At 41.3% G+C, this 23,290-nt stretch overlaps 1 protein-coding gene across 19 annotated transcripts in view; it reads left to right on the top strand.

The window, feature by feature from the left end:
• The window catches only part of cast (calpastatin), a 31,119-nt gene that overhangs the window by 5,361 nt on the left and 2,468 nt on the right, over positions 1-23,290 (top strand). For 5 of the 19 annotated variants that reach the window (XM_004545246.5, XM_004545243.6, XM_004545247.6 and 2 more), the window contains 30 exons: positions 11,404-11,472; positions 13,820-13,933; positions 14,775-14,885; positions 15,474-15,620; positions 15,982-16,026; positions 16,110-16,211; positions 16,371-16,451; positions 17,088-17,126; positions 17,785-17,868; positions 18,046-18,117; positions 18,214-18,333; positions 18,522-18,644; positions 18,718-18,822; positions 18,941-19,057; positions 19,273-19,383; positions 19,462-19,530; positions 19,680-19,796; positions 19,924-20,028; positions 20,124-20,240; positions 20,366-20,476; positions 20,638-20,751; positions 20,939-21,013; positions 21,139-21,243; positions 21,456-21,572; positions 21,704-21,814; positions 21,901-22,008; positions 22,107-22,211; positions 22,311-22,403; positions 22,837-22,881; positions 22,976-23,113. In XM_004545246.5, coding sequence (XP_004545303.2) covers positions 11,404-11,472; positions 13,820-13,933; positions 14,775-14,885; positions 15,474-15,620; positions 15,982-16,026; positions 16,110-16,211; positions 16,371-16,451; positions 17,088-17,126; positions 17,785-17,868; positions 18,046-18,117; positions 18,214-18,333; positions 18,522-18,644; positions 18,718-18,822; positions 18,941-19,057; positions 19,273-19,383; positions 19,462-19,530; positions 19,680-19,796; positions 19,924-20,028; positions 20,124-20,240; positions 20,366-20,476; positions 20,638-20,751; positions 20,939-21,013; positions 21,139-21,243; positions 21,456-21,572; positions 21,704-21,814; positions 21,901-22,008; positions 22,107-22,211; positions 22,311-22,403; positions 22,837-22,881; positions 22,976-23,113 — 2,970 coding nt within the window. Of the gene's footprint in view, positions 1-4,970; positions 5,142-11,403; positions 11,473-13,819; positions 13,934-14,774; positions 14,886-15,473; positions 15,621-15,981; positions 16,027-16,109; positions 16,212-16,370; positions 16,452-17,087; positions 17,127-17,784; positions 17,869-18,045; positions 18,118-18,213; positions 18,334-18,521; positions 18,645-18,717; positions 18,823-18,940; positions 19,058-19,272; positions 19,384-19,461; positions 19,531-19,679; positions 19,797-19,923; positions 20,029-20,123; positions 20,241-20,365; positions 20,477-20,637; positions 20,752-20,938; positions 21,014-21,138; positions 21,244-21,455; positions 21,573-21,703; positions 21,815-21,900; positions 22,009-22,106; positions 22,212-22,310; positions 22,404-22,836; positions 22,882-22,975; positions 23,114-23,290 lie in introns of those variants that run through there. The other 14 variants (XM_012917494.5, XM_004545254.6, XM_012917495.5 and 11 more) reach the window with 10 other exon arrangements.

Below are 23,290 nucleotides of genomic sequence, written 5' to 3'. Positions count from 1 at the left end.
ATTGCATGCTGATGTGTGACAGTTCAGCATTGGCTGTCCTCATGTCAGTGCTCTGTTATCAGGGCTGTGTTCGTTTGCTCTGAGTCATTTTATGTGTTAAAGGTCAAAGAATAAATGTGTCCCAGGAGGCTGACTGCACACAGATAGCCTTTGGACTTCTGGTCAGACCATTTTTGTTGTGTTGCATTTTCCCAGCTCTGGGCTGCAGAGATCACCCTCCCTTGGGGTCTGGCAGCATTATCATAAAACTTAACAGGAAATGGCCACTGGGAAAATATATCTTGCCTGCACATGCATAACCATTACAACAAAGTCAAAGACAAAAAGGCATAAACAGGCAGGAGGGGATACTGTGCAAGTTAGTCATGACATACCTGTTTTTACATGGTGTGGTACATTAGAGGGCTTTACAACTATAGCGTGAACTTATATCTTTAAATTAAACTAAACAGAAACTGATGGCTTCACAGATCTTAAAAGCCAGTTTCAGTCCATTGTTTAGTCACTCGGCTCACTGCTGTACTGTTCTGGTTCACGCTCACAGAGCTTTGTCTTGTTGTCCTTGGCTGCAACGTGTAGCCGAACATGCTATAAATACCTGCTTCATACCTGCTCTCAGTAGATGGACAAAGATAAAGAGACAATAGTGTTGGAAATGAAAAACAGAGCTAAAAAGAGATTTCTGGACTGGCATTTTTCAAGCTTGTATCTGCTTTGTCAAAGAAAAAGTTTGATCTACAAACAACTGTTATCATACACATTCTTTATTTTTAAATAAGGAATGTCGATGATGAATTACCTATTTTAAAAAAAAGAACTGGGAACTCTTTTTCTGAGACATATTATTAGTTGGAAAATCTAACCCTGCTGGTAGGAACGCTGTGTAATGAATCATGCATGTGGCTACTAGTGCTTGATAAACAAAACTAAGACCCAATGAAAAGTGTCACTTCATAGAACCGCTATAAGGCACCTTTAAATACAATATCATGCTGTTTCCTGTTGCCTGAAGTTACCTGTGTTACTGTTGTATTATTCATATTAGCTTGGCTTAAGCAGTATTTGTTATTCTAGGTTTTTGACTTTTATCCTCTTGAGACGTCTCAGCCTCCGTATGTATTTTTCATCTTTAAGTTCGATGTAGTCATGTGAAATGATCCCCTCGGTTTTACGGTTGGGCATTTGAACAGTGAGTTACACTGTACGGTTCAGTTATGAAGGACTATAGCACTGTGTGCAACCAGAATACAAAGTATTGAGCAATCACTGAGACAGTGAGACACAACTGACTCATGTTATTAAATCACAGTCTGATGTCAAGCGTGCACCTATCTGCCCCCACTGTCAGAAAATGCTGACACTCAAATTTCCATCTTTCATGTTTTAATATTCAGCAAATCACAAACAGTTCAACTAAGGTGGTTACTAATGACATCATGACACACAGTGCCCGATTGCTTCAGTTCATACGTCATAACCACCTCTGACTGCCTTCTGAAGCCACACCTCAAAAAGATCATTTCAGACCACGGTACTAAAGCCCAGTTTGCACTGGAGTGGAGGAACATACTGTGTATGAGACCATATATATACACAGAAACTTTGTTGACACATATCCTGCTCAGCTAAATCAGCCTTCCATTTCCTGTTGAGTTTGTTGTTGTTTATCCCGTTGGTAGGTACGGTGCTACTTTCCATCACTCCTCAAAACTCGTGCCTTCAGATTTGACACTGTGCTCTCAGTTTGGCTTGACACCTCATCTAAATGTTGCTCGCTGAATTTTGTTATGTCCGTTTTGGTATACCCGTCCTCCTGTCTGTTTACTGCAATGCTCGAGCAACAGCCTGTACTTGGAGCCAGATGACATTTGTCCGGATAAGTAATGTGAAGGCAGCAGACTCACGATTGCTGGAAACTGTAATGTGATGCAATGATTGAGATTCTCAGTATCGCTCCTCATAAACACGCAGGAGAGGTAAAAATGTTAGCAGGCATGCTATGATTATTGGTAATTGCTGACAAGTCCCAACTAAATCGTGTTATTGTAGTTCTTGTTCTTATTCTGTCATGTGGCTGACAGAGTCGAGCTGTTTCCTCTGGATAGGCTCTAGCCCTCCATGACCCTGAAGTGGATGGCTGGATAGATTGATGACATAATGTGGAAATGCAGCTAAGCAAGAGACATTTATAGCTTAGTCGTTTTTGTGGTGATGATATTTCTATTTGTATCTGGCTAATCTGTCTGAAAATCTAGTTATAGTATAGTATAGCATCATTGCATGGCTAACACACAAGTTTAAATTCATGGTAGAACCTGATAAGCTAATGCAGAAGTAATTTTAGCTGAAGCAAACAAACCTGTGCTGAAGATGATACAAGTCTGAAACTGAAGCTCAGCTCGCTAAAATAGCCTCAATCTGGACACTTGATTTAGCACACTTCCTGTACCTAATAATCGGTGGTTTGTTGGCAGTCACAACAAGCTAACATATTATTTTTTAAAAATATTATTACAAATATTTCTCTACTTTTCCTAGAAATAAAGCAACTTTGAGCAGATGTAATGTTTTCCCTGAAGCTTTTTTGCTTCACTTTTTTTAAACTGTCCCTATTGATGTCTCTGTAACTGAAATGTTTCACAGTAAGTGTGGCTCGCTTTACAACTGGAAGTCCGGTGAATGCTGCTCTAGTCTGCATGTTGAAGTATCTTTGGACAAGACATTAAATCCCAAGTTATGTGTGCGAGTGTGTGTGTGTAAATGTTAGACAAGGTGCTGTGGTATGAAGCTTGTAGTAAAATGATTTGTGTGCTCCGAGTAGAAGTGTGCTATTTAAGCAGTAACCACTGGTTGCTAGCATTGACCACTTGTCATGCTTCTGGCTGGGAGCAAAGTGTGTTTCTCAGATTTACCTCGGTCAAACTTGCAGGCTGTTGCTCCTGAAAACACTGCTGCCAAAACAATGAGCTAAAAGGGGATGCAAAACTGTTGTGTTTGGTTAGGTTAATCTCAACAAAAGCAAATGCATCCTTTTGATTTGACTTCACTGTGTTTATTTAAAAAATATACGATTAGGGTTTGTCAAGTTCCTCAGGCCACTCCTCTGCATTTTTTTCTGGCTGTTTGTGCACAGTCAGCACAACACTCACTGTTTTCCATTTGCACTTTTAAGTGCTTCCTTGTATCTGGTTCAAACTGAGCGCACAGATTGTGTATGGCTGCTCCTGCTCCTAATCAGACCTGATTCACACGCTCTTTCATAACAGCTAGAACTTTCTGGCAAAACACGTTTCTACAAGTCTAATCTCTCTGCAGAGTTCCAATTGATTTGACTGCAAACTTTTGCCAATGTAAATATCCCACATTAGTCTTTGCTTAAAGTCTTAGTTTGCATGCAGCCTCCCACCAAGTTTGCCTGTAAACTTCTATGAACAGAGCCCACCTTTTATAATAGAAACCTCCAGCTTCTAGGTTTACCATTTCTATTGGTTGATCTCCATGAAAGGGTGTGTCTAATGTTGTCAATAAAGACAGCTGTTACCAGGGGTTGCAAACTAAGGCATTTCAGAAAAGGGGGCAGGCTCTGGTGTGTTTTTGGAGTCAGTCAGGCGAAAGCTGTTAAGTGATTTATTTTGAAGGGTCCCAGGACAGACACAAGAATTTCTGCCAGGGCAGGAGACATCAGGAGTCTGTCTGCTTGTTCTTATAAAGACATTTTAAAAGAAACATGGTTGAAGCCAAGCCGATAAAAACCAGACTATAGCTCTCGAAGAATACAGCGATATGTCATGATCATGCTTACGCTCTGCTGTTTATCTTCATTCGAGCTGATTATCCTGGTGCTTGATTGTCAGCTGGCTTCGGCTGATATTTAACCAAGTCTGTTGAAGCTTGTGTCAAAGCAGCTTCCACATAGAATATTTCCTATAATCCTTTTCTAGCACATCTATAATAACATTAAATTTCATGCCAAGTCTAAATGCAAAGTATTTAGAGCTGTTTGAGTTCCCATTTTAACCGCAGCGTTAAAGTACTGGGACTGAACAAACACGACACGCATACAGGCCGACATTGTGTCCAAACAACAGTCTGCAAGTTAACAGGCATGCACAACGGTTTCAGATGACACACATGAACACAATGCTCCTTTTTAAGTTTCATCTATGTGCTTTTGGTGTTTTGTGACACGAGGGGGCGCTGCTCCCCAGAGCACTCGCCTCTTAACGCGTTTGACATGTTTTTCGGTGTGGAGTGCTTGAAGAAGTTAACATAATAAGGATAAAGTTTAGAAGTTATTGACCTTTCAGCCAATCAACGCTGCCACTGCTGAAAGGTCCTGTTTAAAGAAAGGGGAAGCGTTAAATGCCCCTCTCTCTTGTCCCCCCCCCCAAATTCCTTTGTAACCTCTGGCTGGTATTTCCTGTCTGTTCCGTTGTTCGGGGCCTTTTTTGACGACCTGTGATGGAAACAAACATGTCTGAACATCACTGCTCTTGCCCTTTAAACTTTGTCGTTCTCCCCCATTTTAATGTTCCTCTCTGTCTGCCTTAGGGTGTGGTTTGAGCTGCATGTGATGGATCCTCCTCCCTCCCTCTCCTCTTTTCTGCCTTTGTTGTAGCTTTGCATTCTAGATTCCAAAGTTGTGAGTCTACCCGACACACCCAGACTCCTGCCAAAGCACTGCTGCAGAAAATCTACTTTCCTTCGTCACCCCTCAACTCTTTCTCTCTTCTTCACCTCTTCCGGCTTGATGCAGGCTATCGCGTGCTGAGCTGCATCATGCGTCTTCACCTAGCCCAGCCCGACCCAAAGCTTGTTCAGTTTTCCTGGCACCCATCGAGCAGTGGGTGGGGCTTCATGTGTTCAACTGCCCAATCCGACCGAGCCTGCTCTGCCATGTTGGATGAAGGGGTGGAGCCTGATGCAGCGGCGTCTTGTTGTGCTGATTCAAAGAGGGCGGAGTAGCAAGTTTTTCACTGCTGGGTGTGTGTATGTGTTTACATGTGTGCGTGTGCATGACATAAAGTTCGAACTAAAGTGTTCCTAAAGCAGGGGTCTTAGGTTAAGCAGCCTGAAGAGAGCCTCTTGGTAGTATTCACAGCAACATTTAAAGAGGATACACACTCACAGTCTGACCTATGGTATGTATCTGGATGGTATTTCCCTTTATGCTTGCTCTTTTGTAAATGCTTGCGTGGAGAAGCTTCCTGTTTGATACCTGTCACATCACTTTGGTGGCTGGTGTGTAGCAGAACGTTTGTTCAGATCAGCATTTGACAGTTTATCGCTCATGTGATCCTTCATGTTGTGGTAAGATCAGCGTGCTTCCCTTTAAGCCTCAAATTATGGAACTAAAGGACTAAAGATTTTTGTGTTAGTCTCTCTCAAATGGGCCTTGAGAGCAGTTGTTGCTAGTGTAACAAAAACTTTGTTCCAAGTAAACGTGAACGACCAGCAATCAAATGTTTCATTACTATTTATGTATGTGGCATTCAAGGTTGACACCTGGCTCTTTATGGCTTTATATCATCTTTTTGTGCTCTCCATACTGGGTTTTCTCACTGTAAACGTGTGATACAATAATCCTGATGGGAAAATGCAGTACAAACACTGAAGCACAAGGGTTGGTTTGTTTGTCTTGTATGATTAGGATTTTGTTTGGCTGCAGTTGTAATTTTGCCATGGTTGTCCTGTTTCTTGTCCTCGCCTGATGTGACAGTTAAATGCGTCACCACCTCATCAGAACAGGTTGCCTTTTAAAGTACGTTTAGTCAACGCCATTACTCCTGATTTCACCCAGCTCTCTTGAAATCTGCCCTCCAGCAATAATGCTCCTCCTGCTGCAGCTCTGTGCTAAAACTGAAACGCTTAACTTTCACACTATTGCTCCACTTTCTTTCCTTGTTATGCAGCTGACTGCAGCTTTCGTCATTTCCACCACTGGTCAGACGTGAGCCACTTATCACTATTGACCTTTTTTCCACAAGTTGCCAGTGCTATTTTAAAACAGAAAGCTGAGGAGTCGTTTCCAGCCATTTTCACATATGCGTGTCTGTGGTGTGTTGGGTGGGGCCAGCATTAGTCATCAGTTTTCATAAGAGGGCAAAGCTACTGCTTCAGTCCCTGTTGTTTGGTAGGGCCTGGATATATGTACTGCATTGTTCCTTGACCAGTGACAAATGCACAATATGGGGTGCAGTCTTGGCGTTTCATGCCTGCGTGTGTTTTTCTATCATTCATATCTGACAGCAGACAAAGACTTGAGCAATAAACCTCAAGCTGACAGGCAGTTTCCTGTCGTGCTAAATTGAAAGACTACCAAAACCTGTTGGTTTCAGATGGCAGTGCGCCGCCCTTGCCACACTGTCACTGCTGGCCCAAGTCATGTGACAGAAATGGTGTGGATCTAAAGTGCTGCATCTATTTTGGACACACTCACTTAAACTATGCCCAGCACTGCGTCTAGCTCTCTCAGAATGACCATGATGTTACTGGTGTCCCGTTATCAACTACGTCAGGCAGTGTCCTCGCTGCTTACCCAGTGGCTCTATCTATGGACATGCACGGCATGTCAGTGTTTGCATACGTCATGTGTCTTACATGGAATAAAAGATTCAACAACATATGTTCACATATCACGATCTTTATATGCGCTGTTGTGTTTCAGACTACAACTGCACCGAATCCCAGTCTACTGTATGTACTGTATGTGTCTGACAAAATCAATATGTCCTTTGCAAAGCAGATCCATGCTAACTATTGAGTCTTTTCCACGCTTCGACTAAATTTGGAACCCTGCATCATTTTTATGACACGCCCCCCCCTCTTCTTTTACTGTCTTGTGCATTTCTGTGCTGCATAACAGAAACACAGAGTGCTGTTTAAGAAGACAACATCACAAGCTGCAGAAGTTAGTTCACTGTCACGGGTTCAACCAAAGAAGGTCTCATAAAGTTTGTATTATCTGCACAGTTTTCATATATGATGCGTGCAAAGGTTATTTCTGCTCTATTGGCTTTTTTATCAAACTTGTATACCTGTTGTGTGTATAAAGAATGAGCCAAAACTTAAGGCTGGACAGAATGGCAAGTGACATCTTGCATACTGTCAGTTCTACTATTGAGTGCATCTTCTGATAAAGGCACTATTGATCATTTGGACCTTTTAAGTTTTGCTGTGCAGTATGCTCCACGTATACAGCTTATAACTCACCTCCATCAACTTCACTTTACTTTCACACAGTCCAATATGTACTCAGATCAATACAATAAATACTTTATCAAGACGGCAGAGATTTCCTAAGAGTGGATGTTAGGCCTCTTCCGGTTGTTTGGTAAAATTAGTAAATACCTCCCAAAAAATTATTCTGAAACTATAACCCAGAAAAAATGTGGCCAGCATCTGCAATCGTGTTTGGGCCACATTTGACACTGCCTGACCTCATGGCACCATAAGGCAGCTTCAAATGAGCCACAGGTCGACCAAATACCGAGCACATCTGGAAGACTCAGCACCTGCTATAAACCACGTCAAGCACGGCTCATGACATTTATGCAACACCTGGTCTGTAGAAAACAACTGTGTCTACTATGTTTGATCCAAATGTGTCTGCTCTGTGGGAAGACTTGTTGCTACTTCCTTTTTTTCTGTGGTGCGTTGTAGTTTGTGTTAACCAAGAAAGTGGTCCTTTCCCCCCACTCGTTGTCGAATAAGAGTGAACACAATTGGGTTTTCTTTGTCAAGAGGTTCTGAAACAATATTGATTCTATCATGTCAATATGCATCAAAATTTAAAAGGGAAAAACTCCAGCTCTTTGAGTCAATGGCGTGAAAAATTAGGGCAGTTTTAAAGTCGAAAGTGGGTTTAACCCAGTACCTAATGCGTGTACGTGTACTTGCAGTGTGCGTCTGCTGCTGCCGTAGTCATGAGGAATGTAGGAATGCAGAAGTCTGGAGTCACTACAGACTTCCTGAGAGTTTGGGTTGGTCTCAGGTGAACACAGAGGTTACACACAAACATTTGTTTTTAATTTACCTAAATCAGTGAGTAGGACTAATCCACAAAATGTTTCATGCTTCAGGTTTTATTTTATTTGAGTTAAAGTTGATGATTATTTTTTTTTTTTAACCTTTCTGATTCCTAACCGTAGTGCAGGTTTCTGCCCTCGTCATCTTTGTTCACTTTTATTTTACAATAGAAATCCTTTCTTTCTTTCTTTTGTATCATCTTCCAGTGTTGGCTTCCTTTTAAGAGGATATTTCTTTTATCTCTTTAATAAATGTTTTCAAGATCGTCTGATATTGACACTGTAAACATACTGATGAGCTCAACTATTTACTACTTAATGTTTCAGTGTATTGCTTCTTTTAATCGATTGGAAATGAACTAAGAGCTCTGTCTGTTTGCCTACTGTACAATTATAAAAGCGGGTCGTGCTTCCTGGCCTTTGTCAAGTGGCATCTGTCGGTGTTGTCGGAGTTCTGCAGTGGTGATGAGTCACCTATTTGCGTGTGGTTTTGAAGAATAGTTTCAACAGAGAATCCCTCATGAGGTAAATGCAAAAGCGCATGAACATGATTCTAATTTATACAGTGATATGGAAATATGTCATTTGTTCTGATCCGTACAGTGTTACTCTTTGTTGTAACTCACAAATCTGTTATAGGTTTTGCCATAATGTACGCTTCTGCAAAAGAAAGTTTTGATGAAGTAATGATGTCATTCATGTGGTCAGTATGATTACTCTGATGACACATCAAAATACCTTTTGTAGATAAGAAGGGGGAAGTCAATACTGTGATTGCCTAAACATCTTTAATCAAATGGAATTAGAGGTGCTTTTCACTGTTTCTTTAAATTATTCCTGTGTTGAATCAAACACTGCAGGCACATTAAAAAAACTAAATAAAAGCTAGCGCCACTAGAATGGCTTGAGTGTGTCTATTAGTTCTAGAAGTTTTCAGCAATCTCTTGTGCTCTATAGATGTTTGCAAATTCTGCTTCCAGAACAGATCACTGCCATGAGAATACAAGGCTTCAAATATCCAATGCTACTTTTATCATTTTGTCATGAAAATCCAAGCTTGTGGAGTTGTTGTCTCACATGCAGCAAAATGCGCCTGACACATCATGCAGTACAGCTCATCTGTTTCTTGGTTATTTAAGTAACTTGGCAACGTTCAGTATTTACAGTGGTAACGGGATCAACACAACTTCCCCTTGGCTGCTTGTGACCTCACTTCCTCCTCTGTGCCACTTCCTTTTTATTCTCGATCTAAATAATATGAAGTTGACTCTTAAAGCTGTCGGTTCATATCTGAAAAGTGTGAAAGGCAGAAGGCATGTGACTTGTGTGTGCTAATCCCGACCTGGATTATGACTTTGTGAGCCCGTGTGACTATTTGAGCGCGTGAGGAAATCATTGATTATGCCAAGTTGCAATCATTACTAACTCAGAGTTCACCTAATGCAGATGATTCACATGTCCTCTGTCTCTGTATGTTATTTACCTTGACTGTCATTCACAAGCATACATATGTGCTTTACCTCCATCCTACCTGTGTAGCTGTAAAAGAGGACGCATAGCTGGTTAACTCGCTCAGAAGCTTACGTGTGATTAGAAGTAGCATAATAACTGGAAGATATAGTTGGGGGGTTTCCCCACAGAATTGTATCTGTTAATCTGTTATGGATACTTCTGTACACTTATTCTTTTATTATGATCATTATTATTATTATTATTATTATTATTATTATTATTATTATTATTATGAACAAATGGAAAAAAAACCAGTAATGCTCGCCGACAGGCTGGGCTGGGTCTGAGTCTACAATGATACAACTGCATACAATATATGGAGCTGAATGTGAAACGGACAGCAGTATTAAACAGGGTGGAGGTTCACTGCTCTGTATTCACACCTTCAAAAGAGCTGGGCTGGGCTCTGCAGCAAACTGTGCTCCACCTGGAGATCAGTATATGCTTCTAAAATACTGGACTACGTGCGCAACATGTATAATTGTTAACAAAAGAAAGTTTATTTTTGTACACGGTTGCATATTTTAGACTAAAAGCACAATCTTCACAATATTGTGAAGCTTATTACAGGTAGAATCAAGGCGTCTGGATGAGCCTCACATTTAATGACTGCACAAACAGGAAAAACAGTCCAGGGGAGCAGTGCTACTGTCTCCGCTCTACGTTACGAGGTTGTGCTGATATATTACCTGTAGCTTTCTGGAGCCTGTGCGAGTAGACGCAAAGAGTGCGATTTAGATGACCCCGAGAGTTGGCTTTACAGAGTCCATCTCCAAATGTGACTGGGCTGATCGGGTCAGATTCCAATCCCAGTGCATTCTGCTTGCAGTAACACCTTTTCATTGACGTGCGATCCTTATCCAGATAAAGGTCACATGTTTTACAGGGGGAAACTGAGTAGTAGTGTAAGGCTTTACTTCTTGTACATTTTTGTAGTTTAAAAAAACAAAACAAAATGAAACATTATTTGCTTCTGAAGGCCTGTATATTTCTCTCAAATGTATTAAGAACAATGATCTTTATGACATTCTACCTTGCAGAAGGATTTCCAGTACTGTAAAAAAACAGGCTAATAACTGATCAATATTTCAGATGACAGTTTTAAATGATAAACTACTGCCGTGCACCCACAGATAAACCATGGGTCCTGCAACTATCATTCCAGGAAAGTTTGCTTTGATTAGTACACATGATAAAAAGTAATAATATCCCATGCGTTGTAACACGGCTTCTATAGATTGTCTTAAATTCCCCATAGCTGAGCTGTAATAAAACAAAGATCAAAGCATCAGTGATACAGTATGATTAATTGTTTCTATGTGAAGAAGTGCAGTGCAGAACAAATATGACTTCCATCCAGTATGCATGTGTGTGAATACTGGCTGCATGTCTTCAGCCACGGGAGGCAAAGGCCGATCTCTCCTGGTTCCTTAAGCAGAAAAATGTGAGCTATGTTAGCGTTCAGCTTGCACTGGATGCCACTGGCTGGAGATGTGAATCCTGCATTCTTCTTGTCAGTTTCTAAGGTGACCACAGACGACAGTCTCGTTGACGCACTGCTGTCAAACAGTCCCACCGCACAGTCAGGAATGTAGGACTTGAATCAAACACTTCTGACTGCTGTGTGATGGGTGTGTTTGTGAGCAGTTTACAGTCCTGCATTTCTCCCCATGTTTGTTTTCAACTTGAAAAGGAGACTGTATTGACCTGAACCTGTAACGATTACGATTTCAGCTTTATCCAGAAATAAGTCTTCTGGAACGTTTTGTTTTCCAAAAATATTGCTGTTGTGAAATCAACATGTTGCTGGGTGGTTTCTTGTGTTCCCTGCACATATTTGACTTCTGTCTCTTTCTCTCTGCAGTCGCAGTCCAGCCAGACAACACCCAAACCGGCAGCTCAGGTCTCTACTGGAAAGCCTGCACAGTTTGAGGTATTAGACATTCCCCTGTAATGCTGTTTAACTTCTTCTTCTCCTCCCTCAGTCTGTCAAAAGAAACTCATTTGTTGACTGCCAGTTTGACCCCTGACCCCCCAGCATTTTCTGTTGTTCTAGCATTGTTACTTTCTTTCCTGTTCCAGCACAGCTCTTTGATTAATAGCAAAAAGAACATTTTCCTTTTCCTTCCTTCAAACTCAAGGCAGGTAACACCCTGTTTAACCCATTAATGCTGCTCGCAAACCAAGGTTGTCAAACTGCTGCTTGAATGCTGACTGGAATATTCTCCAGGGAAGACTAATGGAAATGTTAAAAGACTTCATCAGTATTTCAATCAGGAACTCATAAATTAAGTGGAATGTAACTATATTAGCATGTATATGAACTCTATTGGTAGAAAAAATGTTGCAAACATCAGCATTTTGTTGGTAAACGGTTTCCAGGTTTGCATGATTGCACAGCACATATATTTAATGACTTAAAAAAAAGAAGAATTGGGATGAGGTGGGTGCTTTGGAGAGACCATTTGAGAAGCTTAATGTTAACTTGTCTTATTCATTCCAAACAACAATTGTGTCAATCTTCTAGCTGTTGACTTGAGATTAAGTTGAATTTTTTATTATTACTTCATGCAATGTACGAGTACCACCGGCACCATAACAGCTCTGGAGTGTGTTGCTTCAGGACCATGCTCAACAGCAGATATAGTATTTTAGGAAAGCAGTTACTCCTCCAAGCATACTCTTGTGGCCAAATAGTTCATCTTTGTCTCATAGAGTCTCATTTATCCCATAAAACCTTTCTCCAGAAGGCATTTAGCTTGTCCATGACAACTACATAAATTTCACATCACCGTGGACAATAAAACTGGTGTCACAGCAGTTTCCAGCTGAAGGCAGGCTTGAGCCTGTTGGTTCACAGGTTGTTCCTTAACATCCTGCTCCATTCCCTTTCATCTGGAGGTGACAGTTTGGGTCTTCTTCCACAACATGACAAAGTAGTGACATATCTGATCAAACTAAATGACCACAATATTGATGCTTATGATGAGTGTACGTAAACTTCTGACTATAACTGTATTTTATATAAAGTGTACTTCATTAAACACTTTTAATGACTATTTTTTTTCAAAGTAATAGTACACTCCATTGCCTGTCATTTATCTCTTTTACTTGCATACAAATAATGTTTGAACAGAGCCATAGTGCCAGCCTGAATTGTTTTCACACATCTTTCAGCAGCGGGGCTTAGACGGTGTATAGTTTGGTGCCCGGCTTGTAGAGATAAGGTTTAGTCGGATATTTAGAAGTGAGAGAATTACATGGTTTTATTTTAGACCTATTCACACACTGAGCTTATATTACTCAGTCATTAACCTTCACTGTAAGTATCTCATTGCCCTGCTTCCTTCTTTTTGCTTTGCCACAGTAAAGTACAACTGCCTGTGTTTCAGTGTCCATGTGCAATGGGAAAGATAATCTACTGTGCTATAAAAAAAATATGTCCCTGCAGAATGTATGGTAATTACTATTAGCCAGTTTCTTGTCACATAAAAACACAACTATAATATTCACCTATTAACCTTACAAATATGGAATCTTACTTGTGTGTTGCTTTTTCTGCAAGTTTAACGACTTTCAGAAAAAGCAGGTTATAATGGAAGCAAAAAAGGCTGAAAGATTTACTACATCTCAATTTGGATACTTTTGTTACCACAATTCCCTGTAGTACACGTAATGGCATAGCAGTGTTGCAAGTTGTGCAATTACCTGAAATGACAATCACATTTGACTGGGATTGTCATGCTAGCCATGGCATCTTGTGAACATTTTTAACTTATTAAGTCCCTGATTGCACATAATAATACATTCTTCTACAGTGAGCATGACAGTTTAACACACATAAATGCCAAACAATACAACAGCACGTGAAACGATAATGCTGCTAGCCAGCTTGCTAGCAGTCGCATCAGTATTTCTGCTGAGGATTTGTCCTTTTGGCTTAAATCAGTTGGTGATGCCTTCCTTTAAGCAATAGAAGGTATAAAACATGGAACCACAGTCACATTACCAGCTGATGTGCGGAGCTACGTTATGAAACGGAGTATTGTTGCAATCACCAACATATCTAATTGCTCACCACCCTCAAGCGTAACCAAGAAGATGTCATTTTAAGATATCAGGCTAAGATATATTACAGTAGGTTTCACAGTCTCTGTGGCTGTCTTGACGATAAGTTAACTAGCTTTCATGTGCAAAGCCAAGCACACAGGCAATTCTAGCATCCATAGAGCTGTAAAAAATTGCAGTTGATCAACTTCTCCTCACCTGGTGCATTGCAGACGCCAACATCGGGATCTGGAATGGCTACAAAGCCTGGGGCGGTTACCACGACAACAGGAGGAAGCTCTAATGTTGCAACAGCAGGGAAAGCGGCACCTAAAGCCAAACCAGAGGTAGATAAACTCTGGCGGGTATGAATAAAAGTGGTGGAGGCTTTCAGCGCTTTGGCGTGACATAACATGAATCTCTGCTTCTTTCTTTTGGCCTCAGCACCTCATGTGTGCTCATCACTAGTCATCTCTTTACGCGCTTCATCTTTGGTCATCACCGTTACGCAACATCTTACCTGTCTGTCTGTGACGTCTTTCTGGCACGGCCGTTCACTCATCTTGCATCAGAAGCTGGACTGTCACCGTGCCACCATAAAAGATCTGATATGACCTGCATGGGATGAATGCTCCTCACAAACTGTGACACTAACTTAAAGAATAACTGTCTCTTTTCACTTTCTTTAAACACATGCTTCTCGATTGTAGACTAACACTACGCTGGCCGGTGCTACTGTTATTAACATGTCGTTTGCAGAGGCGAGTGGCGCTACTAGAGAGGTGTTAAAGGTAATGCCATCATGGCCAAAACTCTAGCTAGTGCTTTTTCTTTGCTTTAATCCAACAATCTTTTAAATGATAATGTTTTTTGTATTATTTTATTAGAAATTTTGTGAACTGTGTGTGAGGTATTTGAATATTTCATGAATGCAAATAAATCCCCAAAGTTCAAGGTGATTAAGGCATGAAAAAGCTCCAGCATCTGAACCCTTACTGATCACTGGTCATCAGTCTCAGCCCTCATATTATTTTGAGATCTTTTGGGTAACTTTAACTGAGCTGACCAGTGATCAGTGTAAATGTTCTTCTGCTTCGTTTTCACTAACACTTTAAAAATTTACACTGTGTCAGTACATCTACTGGCTTCCTTGTGTTTTTGAGTAATCATTTGGCGACATGTTTGTAGACTGCACCTGTCTCCCAAGCCAAAGTCGCACCTACAATTCCTCCCACTGCTGGCACTGCAGCAGCCACTTCTGTGCCCGCTCCTAAAGAGTCACCTAAGGACACGGCTAAGGTATAAGCCTGACTACTAATGCCACTCTGAGTCTTCACTGCCTCCATGACTCTTGGGGTGTATCTTTCAAGGCCTACTTGCCTTTCGCGCTTCTTTTTTTCTTCCTTGTAGTCTTATCAGGTTTTTTGGGGTTGTGCTTACTTGAGACTGTCCAGATACCTTATTAGCTTTAGGGGTTTCTTGGAATGCCTTGGAATTCCTTTTCGGATTTTTATTTTTTATTTTTTTGAAGAACAAGGACTTTCATTCTTTACACTGCAGCTCTTTGCTCAGCATGCCTCTGCTCGTTGTTGCATTTCGTCATAGTCGACGCCCGTCCATTTGCAACATCGCATGCATCATCACTCCGAGTCAGTGAGGAAAAAACAAATGAAGAGGAGAGGCATACAGTTTACTCGTGTCCCTTCTGACCCCAGTTTCATTGCACAACACTTCTAGATGAAAGAAGTTGGTGGAGGCTTTCTTTTCCTCAAGTGACTTCCTGTCTTTCATTTGTTTCTTTGGGTGTTTTGCATGTATGTAGCAGATCTGCACTTTTACTTGACATGAACTTGGCCTGTAATAGAATCAAATCTTGTTGCATTTTAGAGTGCCACTGCTGCCACAGCAGTCAAAGCTGATGTTCCTAAAGTTGATCCTGCTAAAACATCAAAGCCAGCTGCAGCAGGCACAGCTGCGGCTGGAAATGTGTCTGTGCAAGGCAAAAAGGAAGAAGCTAAATCAGCGCAAACAAAGGTAGATGTTCCTGAAGCCAAACATGGCAGAGGCTGTGTGTCAACTCTGCCCTCCGTATACTCTGCACAGTGATGATTTTGCATTCAATTCAATTCATCCTCTCGGTCTCTGTGTTTAATGAATGGATGAGGATGTTGTGATGAGGTGTTGTCATGGCTAGCAGGAATTTTTCACACCAATCAAACATTTTTTTTCTGGAAATTCTAAAGAAGAAAAGTCATTTCATTAAAGCAATTAACTAAGAAAGAGTTGGAATTTCTTTTTTTTATGGCTGATAATTTCATGATGCCTTACTCCTAATAGCACAATGGATATATTGTGTTGTTAAGGTCTGTGGCCTGATTCTGGATCTGTGTTGCAGGTTCAGGCGGAGGTTACATCCACAGCAGCTAAAGGAGCCCAACAGGTAAAGACTTAATGTAGCAGTGCTAGTTTCCTTTAAAAAGCATGTCGCTTGCGCTTGTGTGCTGAGCTGTGTTGCATGCGCAGGCACCTCCAGTGGATGCAATCGACGAGCTGGCCAACATACTACCATCAACTGATCCGTTCGCTCGCCCAGAGCCTGTGTTCACGGGGCCAGAGGTCAAAGAGGTATAGCATAGCCACAGTGTGCAAGCATACATGTTGGAGTGTGTGTGTGTGTGTGTGTGTGTGTGTGTGTGTGTGTGTGTGTGTGTGTGTATGCTTTAGAAAGTGAGCAGCAAGCTGCATGGGCCTTTAGTGTGTAACCGTGTAATGCATGTGTCACAGCATGACATCACCTCTGAGAAAGGTCAGAAGTGTGGAGAAAGGGACGACACACTGCCTCCAAACTACAGATTCAAAAATACGGTCAGTGTGCACCACTTTCCACTGCTTTCTAAACTTTCTACCCAACCTCACCTTGTTTTTTGCTTTTGCGTGCTTCGCTGACAAATTCGTAGGGACTACTTTATGTTGGTAGGAAACTGTCACTTTTAGCTTATGTTCTTTAGACAAAGTTGCTTTACAGGCATGACTTTGACACCAAATTAAAGCTTTAGGACTGATAACTTGTTAGTATGAAGCAAGAGTGGCTGACTCCTGCATCTGGAAGGATATTTGATCCAGATTAGTCTGAGGTTTTCATGTGAAAATCAAGAGGATATGTCTTAGCCTTTTCCTATTCCTGAGACTATGGCAGGAAATGTCCAATTTGACCTTGCAATATAAAATCTTGCCAAAATCTCAAATCCAGATTACATCCAAAATGTAATTGCTTTAAAGAAAAACCAAGCTCCATTTCTTTTTTGGTAACATTTTCATGCAAATCCATCAGCAATGTATTAAAAAATGATCCTGTTAAACAAAAAGAAGCAAACAAACCAAACCAATCAACAATTACTACTGGCATGTTTATTACTTAGAATTAGAAGGCCTTTTCAGATCTTAAATGATTTCACCATTTTATTTTTCTTACCAAGTGTAAAACTACTTTATACTTTCTAGGGTGGAGCTCCTGCAGATGCTAAACCTGTGGATGTCCCTGTAAGTAAAGCTTTTCAAACTCCTGCTATCAGTTCTTTGTAGTCCAGATAACTCACACATGCAGGAAGTGCTGTTTCCACTGTATAATCTACCCGTTCCTGGGTGGAGAATGTGTTGGGTGTTGTCCTAAGAAACCACCTTCTCCGTTTGAGCTTGTTGGCTCCTGTCCGACCAAACCCAAACACTCACAAATATATGTGCCCTGTCACATGCACACTTACATTGCGCACAGTGATACACCAGTTAAACCGAGGAATGTGTTCATAGTTACTCACAGTCACTAACACACCCACATTTGCATCATAGCCGACTCCCACTTTGGCCTCCTGGCATCGAAGAAGCTTTTTTGGTTCAGTGTCTCACCAAGTCTTTCTGTTCTTTCTTCCTGTGTGAGTTTAATGGTTTCAATTTTGTGTTGGTCATATTTTTGTGGAGTCAACACGATTTGTGTCACCTGCATCTCTTTAGAGAGAGTATTTGAGTTTTTGGCGTCTGTGGAATGTAAAGGGTGTGTCTGTACTTTTCCTTCACTGTTGGTACAAGTCTGGTTTGCATTATTTTTGATTTGGTCACTCATGCCCTCTAGTGGAACTTTGGAGCAATTCTTTCTGACTGAGTTATTTTAGGTTGGTGTAACGCACAGTATTTTTCATTTCAGAAACCACTGAGCACAGACGCGGCCCTTGATTCCCTTTCAGCTGATTTTAAATCAACTGGTCAGCCTGGACCCAAGAAACAAGAGGTCAGTCTTTAAGCATGAAGCACTTAGCTGCTACTTCCATTTGATGTATGTGCTGCACACTCCTAGTATGGCACCTGTGCTGTAGACTGCATTGGCTCCAATAATATCATTTTTGTCTTAAAGGTCTAAAAAGTCTCATTGTGTTTTTTTTTTCATCTTCATCCATAAAATAAATAGCAAAAGGCACATGTTGAGACTATAAGTGCCTCTTCTGCTGGCCCTGCGAACTTTGCACCTCCTCCTGTGAAGGTAAATTTACATTTTTAAGTCCCTGATGTGTCATTACAGCAGAGTCTGGCTGCAGAGGCTGATGCCTTTTCGTCCTTGCTGTCCCTTTTGTTGCAGAAAGCTGAAACTCCTGCAGCAGTTCCTCCTATGGCGGCTCCTCCAGCTGATAAAAAAGCTAAGATGGAGAAAGTCTCAGATGACTTCTCACTGGAGGCTGGACTCTCTTCTTCCAGCACGGTACTTTTACTGTAATGGTTACTTACAGATCTTAGCTCTGTCTTAAAATGTTTTAATAAGTAAATTTCTTATGGCTGTTAAAGTTAAAGCCAAAATTTTACTACACTGAAAATAAACCTGATTAAAGTTGCATTGTTATTCTGCATGGATCAGTGAAAACTAAAACATTTGTCTGTTTGCTCTTGTAGAAAGCGGTATCTCCTGCGGTTGCTCCTGCTGATAAGAAAGCCAAGATGGATAAAACCACTCCCGATGTCTCTGTCAAGGCTGGATTGGATACCAAAGCAGGCACCAAGCCCAAGACCAGTGAGGTGAGATGCAGGAGATGAGGTTAAACAACACGGGTGTCATTAGCTTGTCATAAACGCCATGTTCTCTCTTCAGGGTGACTCCATGTCTCTGGATGCTCTCGGTGCTCTGTGTGACACACTACCAAAAGATGCACCAAAACCTGAACCCCCCAAACTCAGACCTCAGGACATTGTATCGGTAAGAGGCACAAACAGCTGCACTGTCTTAAGCAGCAACTCTGCAGTCACTTTAGTTCAGTTACACATAAGATTCATTGCTAGACGATGTCTCACTTTGTCCCCCTTACTTTCTACAGGAGGGAAAAGTGAAGAACGAGAAGGGTGTACGTGTAGGAGAGAGGGAGGACACGCTTCCTCCAGATTACAGGTTCAAAGAGGAAGACCTCAAAAAACTGCCTCCTCCAAAACCCGAGGTGAGCCCAGAGTGAATTCATTTAACGATGAGCTCCATTGATGATAGATTTTTGAGGCCAGTGTTGATACTGATATTTAAAAAGTTACAGATTTTATAGGTTTGTTTTCTTTGTATGCACATAACATCACATTTTGTGAGGGTAATATCAGGAATCTTGAATGTCAAATATCTTCTCTTTCTTTACGTCATATCTGCCCGACCCGACCCTTGCAGCCCAAGATGGACGCTGATGATGCTCTGGACATTTTGTCTGGGGACTTCAGTACTGCTTCAACAGCTCCTGCTGTCCAGGCTCCTCTCTGCTCCTCAGCTGCTCCTCTGCAGGTAAGCTCTGTCTCGATCAGTGACACCACTGTATAAAATCTAATATCCAGTTTTAATGGTGCTTTGTGATTGCTGCAGAAATCTCCCGCTCCTCCCACTGATAAGAAAGCCAAGGTGGAGGCTGGACTCTCAGCAACTACTGCTAAGGTACAGCAGAACTTCTTCCAATCATTTTTTTTAAAGAGATCTGTAAAATAACAGTGTACATCATGGCATAAGTTATATACTGAGTGAAATAGCAAGATTTATTTTGAGTTGGGCTTTTTCTTTACTGCCATCTGTGTTGTGTGGTGTAGAAAGTGGAATCAGCTGCAGCTCCTCCTGCGGCTGGGCCCGGTGCTCCTTCTGCTGAGAAGAAAGCACAAGAACACAAACCTGCTGCTGGGAAGGACGCCAAACCAGAGACCGACAAGGTTTGACATAAGATGTTTGAAGTCATTTTTCTTCTTTTTTGCCCTTCTTCCTGTTCTTGTTTCACTTCATATTCTTTAGACAGACATTTTATTTTTAATAGTTTGATAAATCCTGTTCTGTCTTCAGGGTGGCTCCATGTCTCTGGATGCTCTCAGTGCTCTGGGCGACACATTACCAGCAGATGCACCAAAACCTGAATCCCCCAAACTCAAACCTAAAGATATCGTCTCTGTAAGAGTGAAGCTACACCCTAGCATTAAATTCACAGCTTTTGATAACTTTTTTTTTTTCCACCAGGTGATTTTGTTCTCTTTCTCTATGTACAGGAGGGCAAAGTGAAGGCGGAGAAGGGTGTACGTGTTGGAGAGCGAGACGACACTCTTCCACCAGCTTACAGGTTTAAAGATAAAGACCCCAAAAAACTGCCACCTCCAAAACCCGAGGTGAGACTGAAGGAAATTTACTTTATGGGTTAAACTTCAGCACATTAAGCTTATGAAACTCGTAGATCTACAACTGTTGAACATTTAGTAACTTGATTTAAGCTTTACTTTGTCTCCTCCCGCAGCCCAAGATGGACGCTGCTGATGCTCTGGACATTTTGTCTGGAGACTTCAGTTCTTCATCAGCTCCTGCTGTCCAGGCTCCTGTCGTCTGCTCCTCAGCTCCTCCTACACAGGTACACTGTGAATCAGTTATTTGTTCCTGCACATAAACAGCGCACGTATCTCTAAAAATGAAAAGCCTCCATCTTTTTTTTGGAGTCCCTACAAAATTCCACAAAATATAAAACTGCATCGTTTCAGTGCTTTGTTTCAAACTCTTATCTCTGCTTTTCAGGCAAAAGTAGAGGATTTGTCAGCTCTTGATGTACTCTCTGGAGAGTTCGTGGCTTCATCTAAGGCTTCTGGAGTTCATGCACCAGTCCCTCCTCCATCAAAGAAGCCACCAGAGGTAAACTTGTTGGTGTGAATGCGGGTTTTTGCATAAACTATTTTTTTTCCTTCCATAGAGGATTTCCCTGCCAAGCAAATAAATAAATATTATTTTGTTTTTATTTTTGCCACCATGGCTGTCATTGTGCCCTTTTACATTCATGTCTTTGTTTTCACTCCTTTTTTCCATCTCTGCGTTTCTGCAGAAAACAGTCTGTCCCGTGGAACAACCTAAAAAAGTCGATGTAAGCGCACAACAGACAAAGCCCAAAATTGAGAAGGTAACTGTGAGGAATCAAAAGTCTTCTGATTTCTTTTGGCTTTAGTTCTTCATTTATCATTCAGAGCTGTATAACATGCCTTGTCTAAAACTGGCCTATGAAGTTCCTCTTCTCTCACCCCTCAGGGTGACTCCATCTCTCTGGATGCTCTCAGTGCTCTCAGCGAAACACTGCCAACAGAAGCACCAAAGCCAGAGTCTCCAAAACTCAGACCTGAGGATATTGTCTCGGTATGTGGTGCCTAAAAACATATAGTGTTGTTTTGTTATGAGTGACATATTTTATTCCAGTAATGGTATACCAGTACAACTGAATTATCCGTGCACATATTTGGGTTTTTTTTAAACACTTGTCCTGTTTAGAACCCTTTAAAAAAAATCTGTATTTAGGAGAAACAGAGTGTCTGGACCAGCCAGTCATTCACCCTTTTCCCCTTTTTCAGGAGGGCAAAGTCAAAAAGGAGAAGGGTGTGCGTGTAGGAGAGAGGGAGGATACACTTCCTCCAGATTACAGATTTAAAGAGGAAGATCTCAAAAAACTGCCTGCCCCCAAACCTGAGGTGAGCCCAGGGCAAATCTATTTCTAAGCAACAAAAGTTAGATATTTATTAATGGATAAAAAGCCATAAAGAATATGTACATTTAGTAATTGAAATAACGGCTTATTTTCTCTCTTTATCTTCTCCTGTAGCCCAAGATAAATACTGATGATGCTATGGATATTTTGTCTGGAGACTTCAGCTCTTCGGCCGCTCCTGCTGTCCAGGCTCCTGTCGTCTGCTCGTCAGCTCCTCCTACACAGGTACCAATCACGAAAAGCAATAGTATTAATTTCAAGTTGAGTATTATCGATTTTAAGCATAGGATTGTATTCTGTCTCCCCCTCAGGCCTCTGCAGACGCTGCTCTTAAGTCCTTGGCCGGAGACTTGGTTGCCTCCAGCGCTGCACCGGCAGTGAAGTCAGAACCTCGTATTCCTACACAAACAAAGCCACAGGTAAAGGCTCAAGTGTTTCTCATCTACTTATACTCTTTATACAACTATCTGCAGCTACATCAAAATCATATTTTTTTCTGGGGTTTTTGCACATTCAGCTGGAAGCTGGAGCAGACAATGCCCTTGATGCTCTGTCAGACACCTTGGGGGATATCAAACCTGTTCCTCAGCCCGCCCCAGGTCCCGTTAAAGATCCCGTCAAGGTAGCCAGCATGGTTTAAAAAAATAATAGAAATAATTTAAAATAATAATAAAAAATCTGCATGCCACTTCAGCTGTTTTGATTTGCCTTGTTGTTGCAGGAGAAAACGATTGCTGAGGAGAAGCTTATTAAAATGGGAGAGAGAGATGACACACTACCACCAGAGTATCGACCCACTGAGGAAGACCGTAAGGTAACCTGACAGCCTTTGAAATGAGATCCTAAAAGTGAAGTACATTTACTTAGCAGTCCATCAATTTCTCTACCAATCCATGCATTTACTCAGTACAACTTTCCTACTTTAAAGATGTGAACATATAAAGTGTTCTTCCTCTTGATAGTCTGCTGCAAGCTGGGTTGGGTAATGAGAATTACATTAAATATTGTGAAGTAATAACAATACAAAACATGATCAGGGACACTATTCATTCATTTAACTGTATTTTTCAGTCGGTGTGTAATATTGTGAAAACAGAAGTCTTTTACATTATATAATCTTGTTATTAGTCCACTAGTCCATCCATACACTACTGAAGACTGCAACATGTGACAGGGACATTTATAAAGTGTAGTATAGCATTTGTTGCTTTATTGAGAGTCTAAACTTCATGAATTTCATTTTAAAGAAAATGGAAGAAGCAAAGAAAAAAGCTGCCAACATCCCCAAAGAGGTCAGTTCCTCACACAATATTTCTAAAATAAAATAAACATTAATGATATATGTGAAAGATGACAATAAAGCATTCCCTTTTTAACACTCTGTAGAAGAGTATGGATGACACAACAGCCTTAGAAATGCTGTCCAGTGACTTCTCTGATGCACCCAAGCCTGATGCACCGGTCACCTCGTGTGCTGCCACAACAAAGTTGGAACCTCCTGCGCTGGACTCAGCTCCTCTGAAGGTAGTGGAGAAATAAAACCTACCATTTCTACTCCTTCTAGCTAAATTCCATCAAGGTGTGAGACATGTGCCTGTCTCACCTTAACTGAGCGTTGTGAGGTTTGACTCATAGTTGGTGACGACCATAATCCTAATCTTTGCTCATCCTGAAAAAGGAACAATGAGCTCATACCAGGGA

The sequence above is a fragment of the Maylandia zebra genome, linkage group LG5 (genome assembly GCF_041146795.1).
Source record: "Maylandia zebra isolate NMK-2024a linkage group LG5, Mzebra_GT3a, whole genome shotgun sequence".
In the NCBI taxonomy this organism is placed as follows: Eukaryota; Metazoa; Chordata; class Actinopteri; order Cichliformes; family Cichlidae; genus Maylandia; species Maylandia zebra.
Note: the sequence above shows the minus strand (reverse complement) of the source record. Positions and strands in the feature narration are given on the sequence as shown.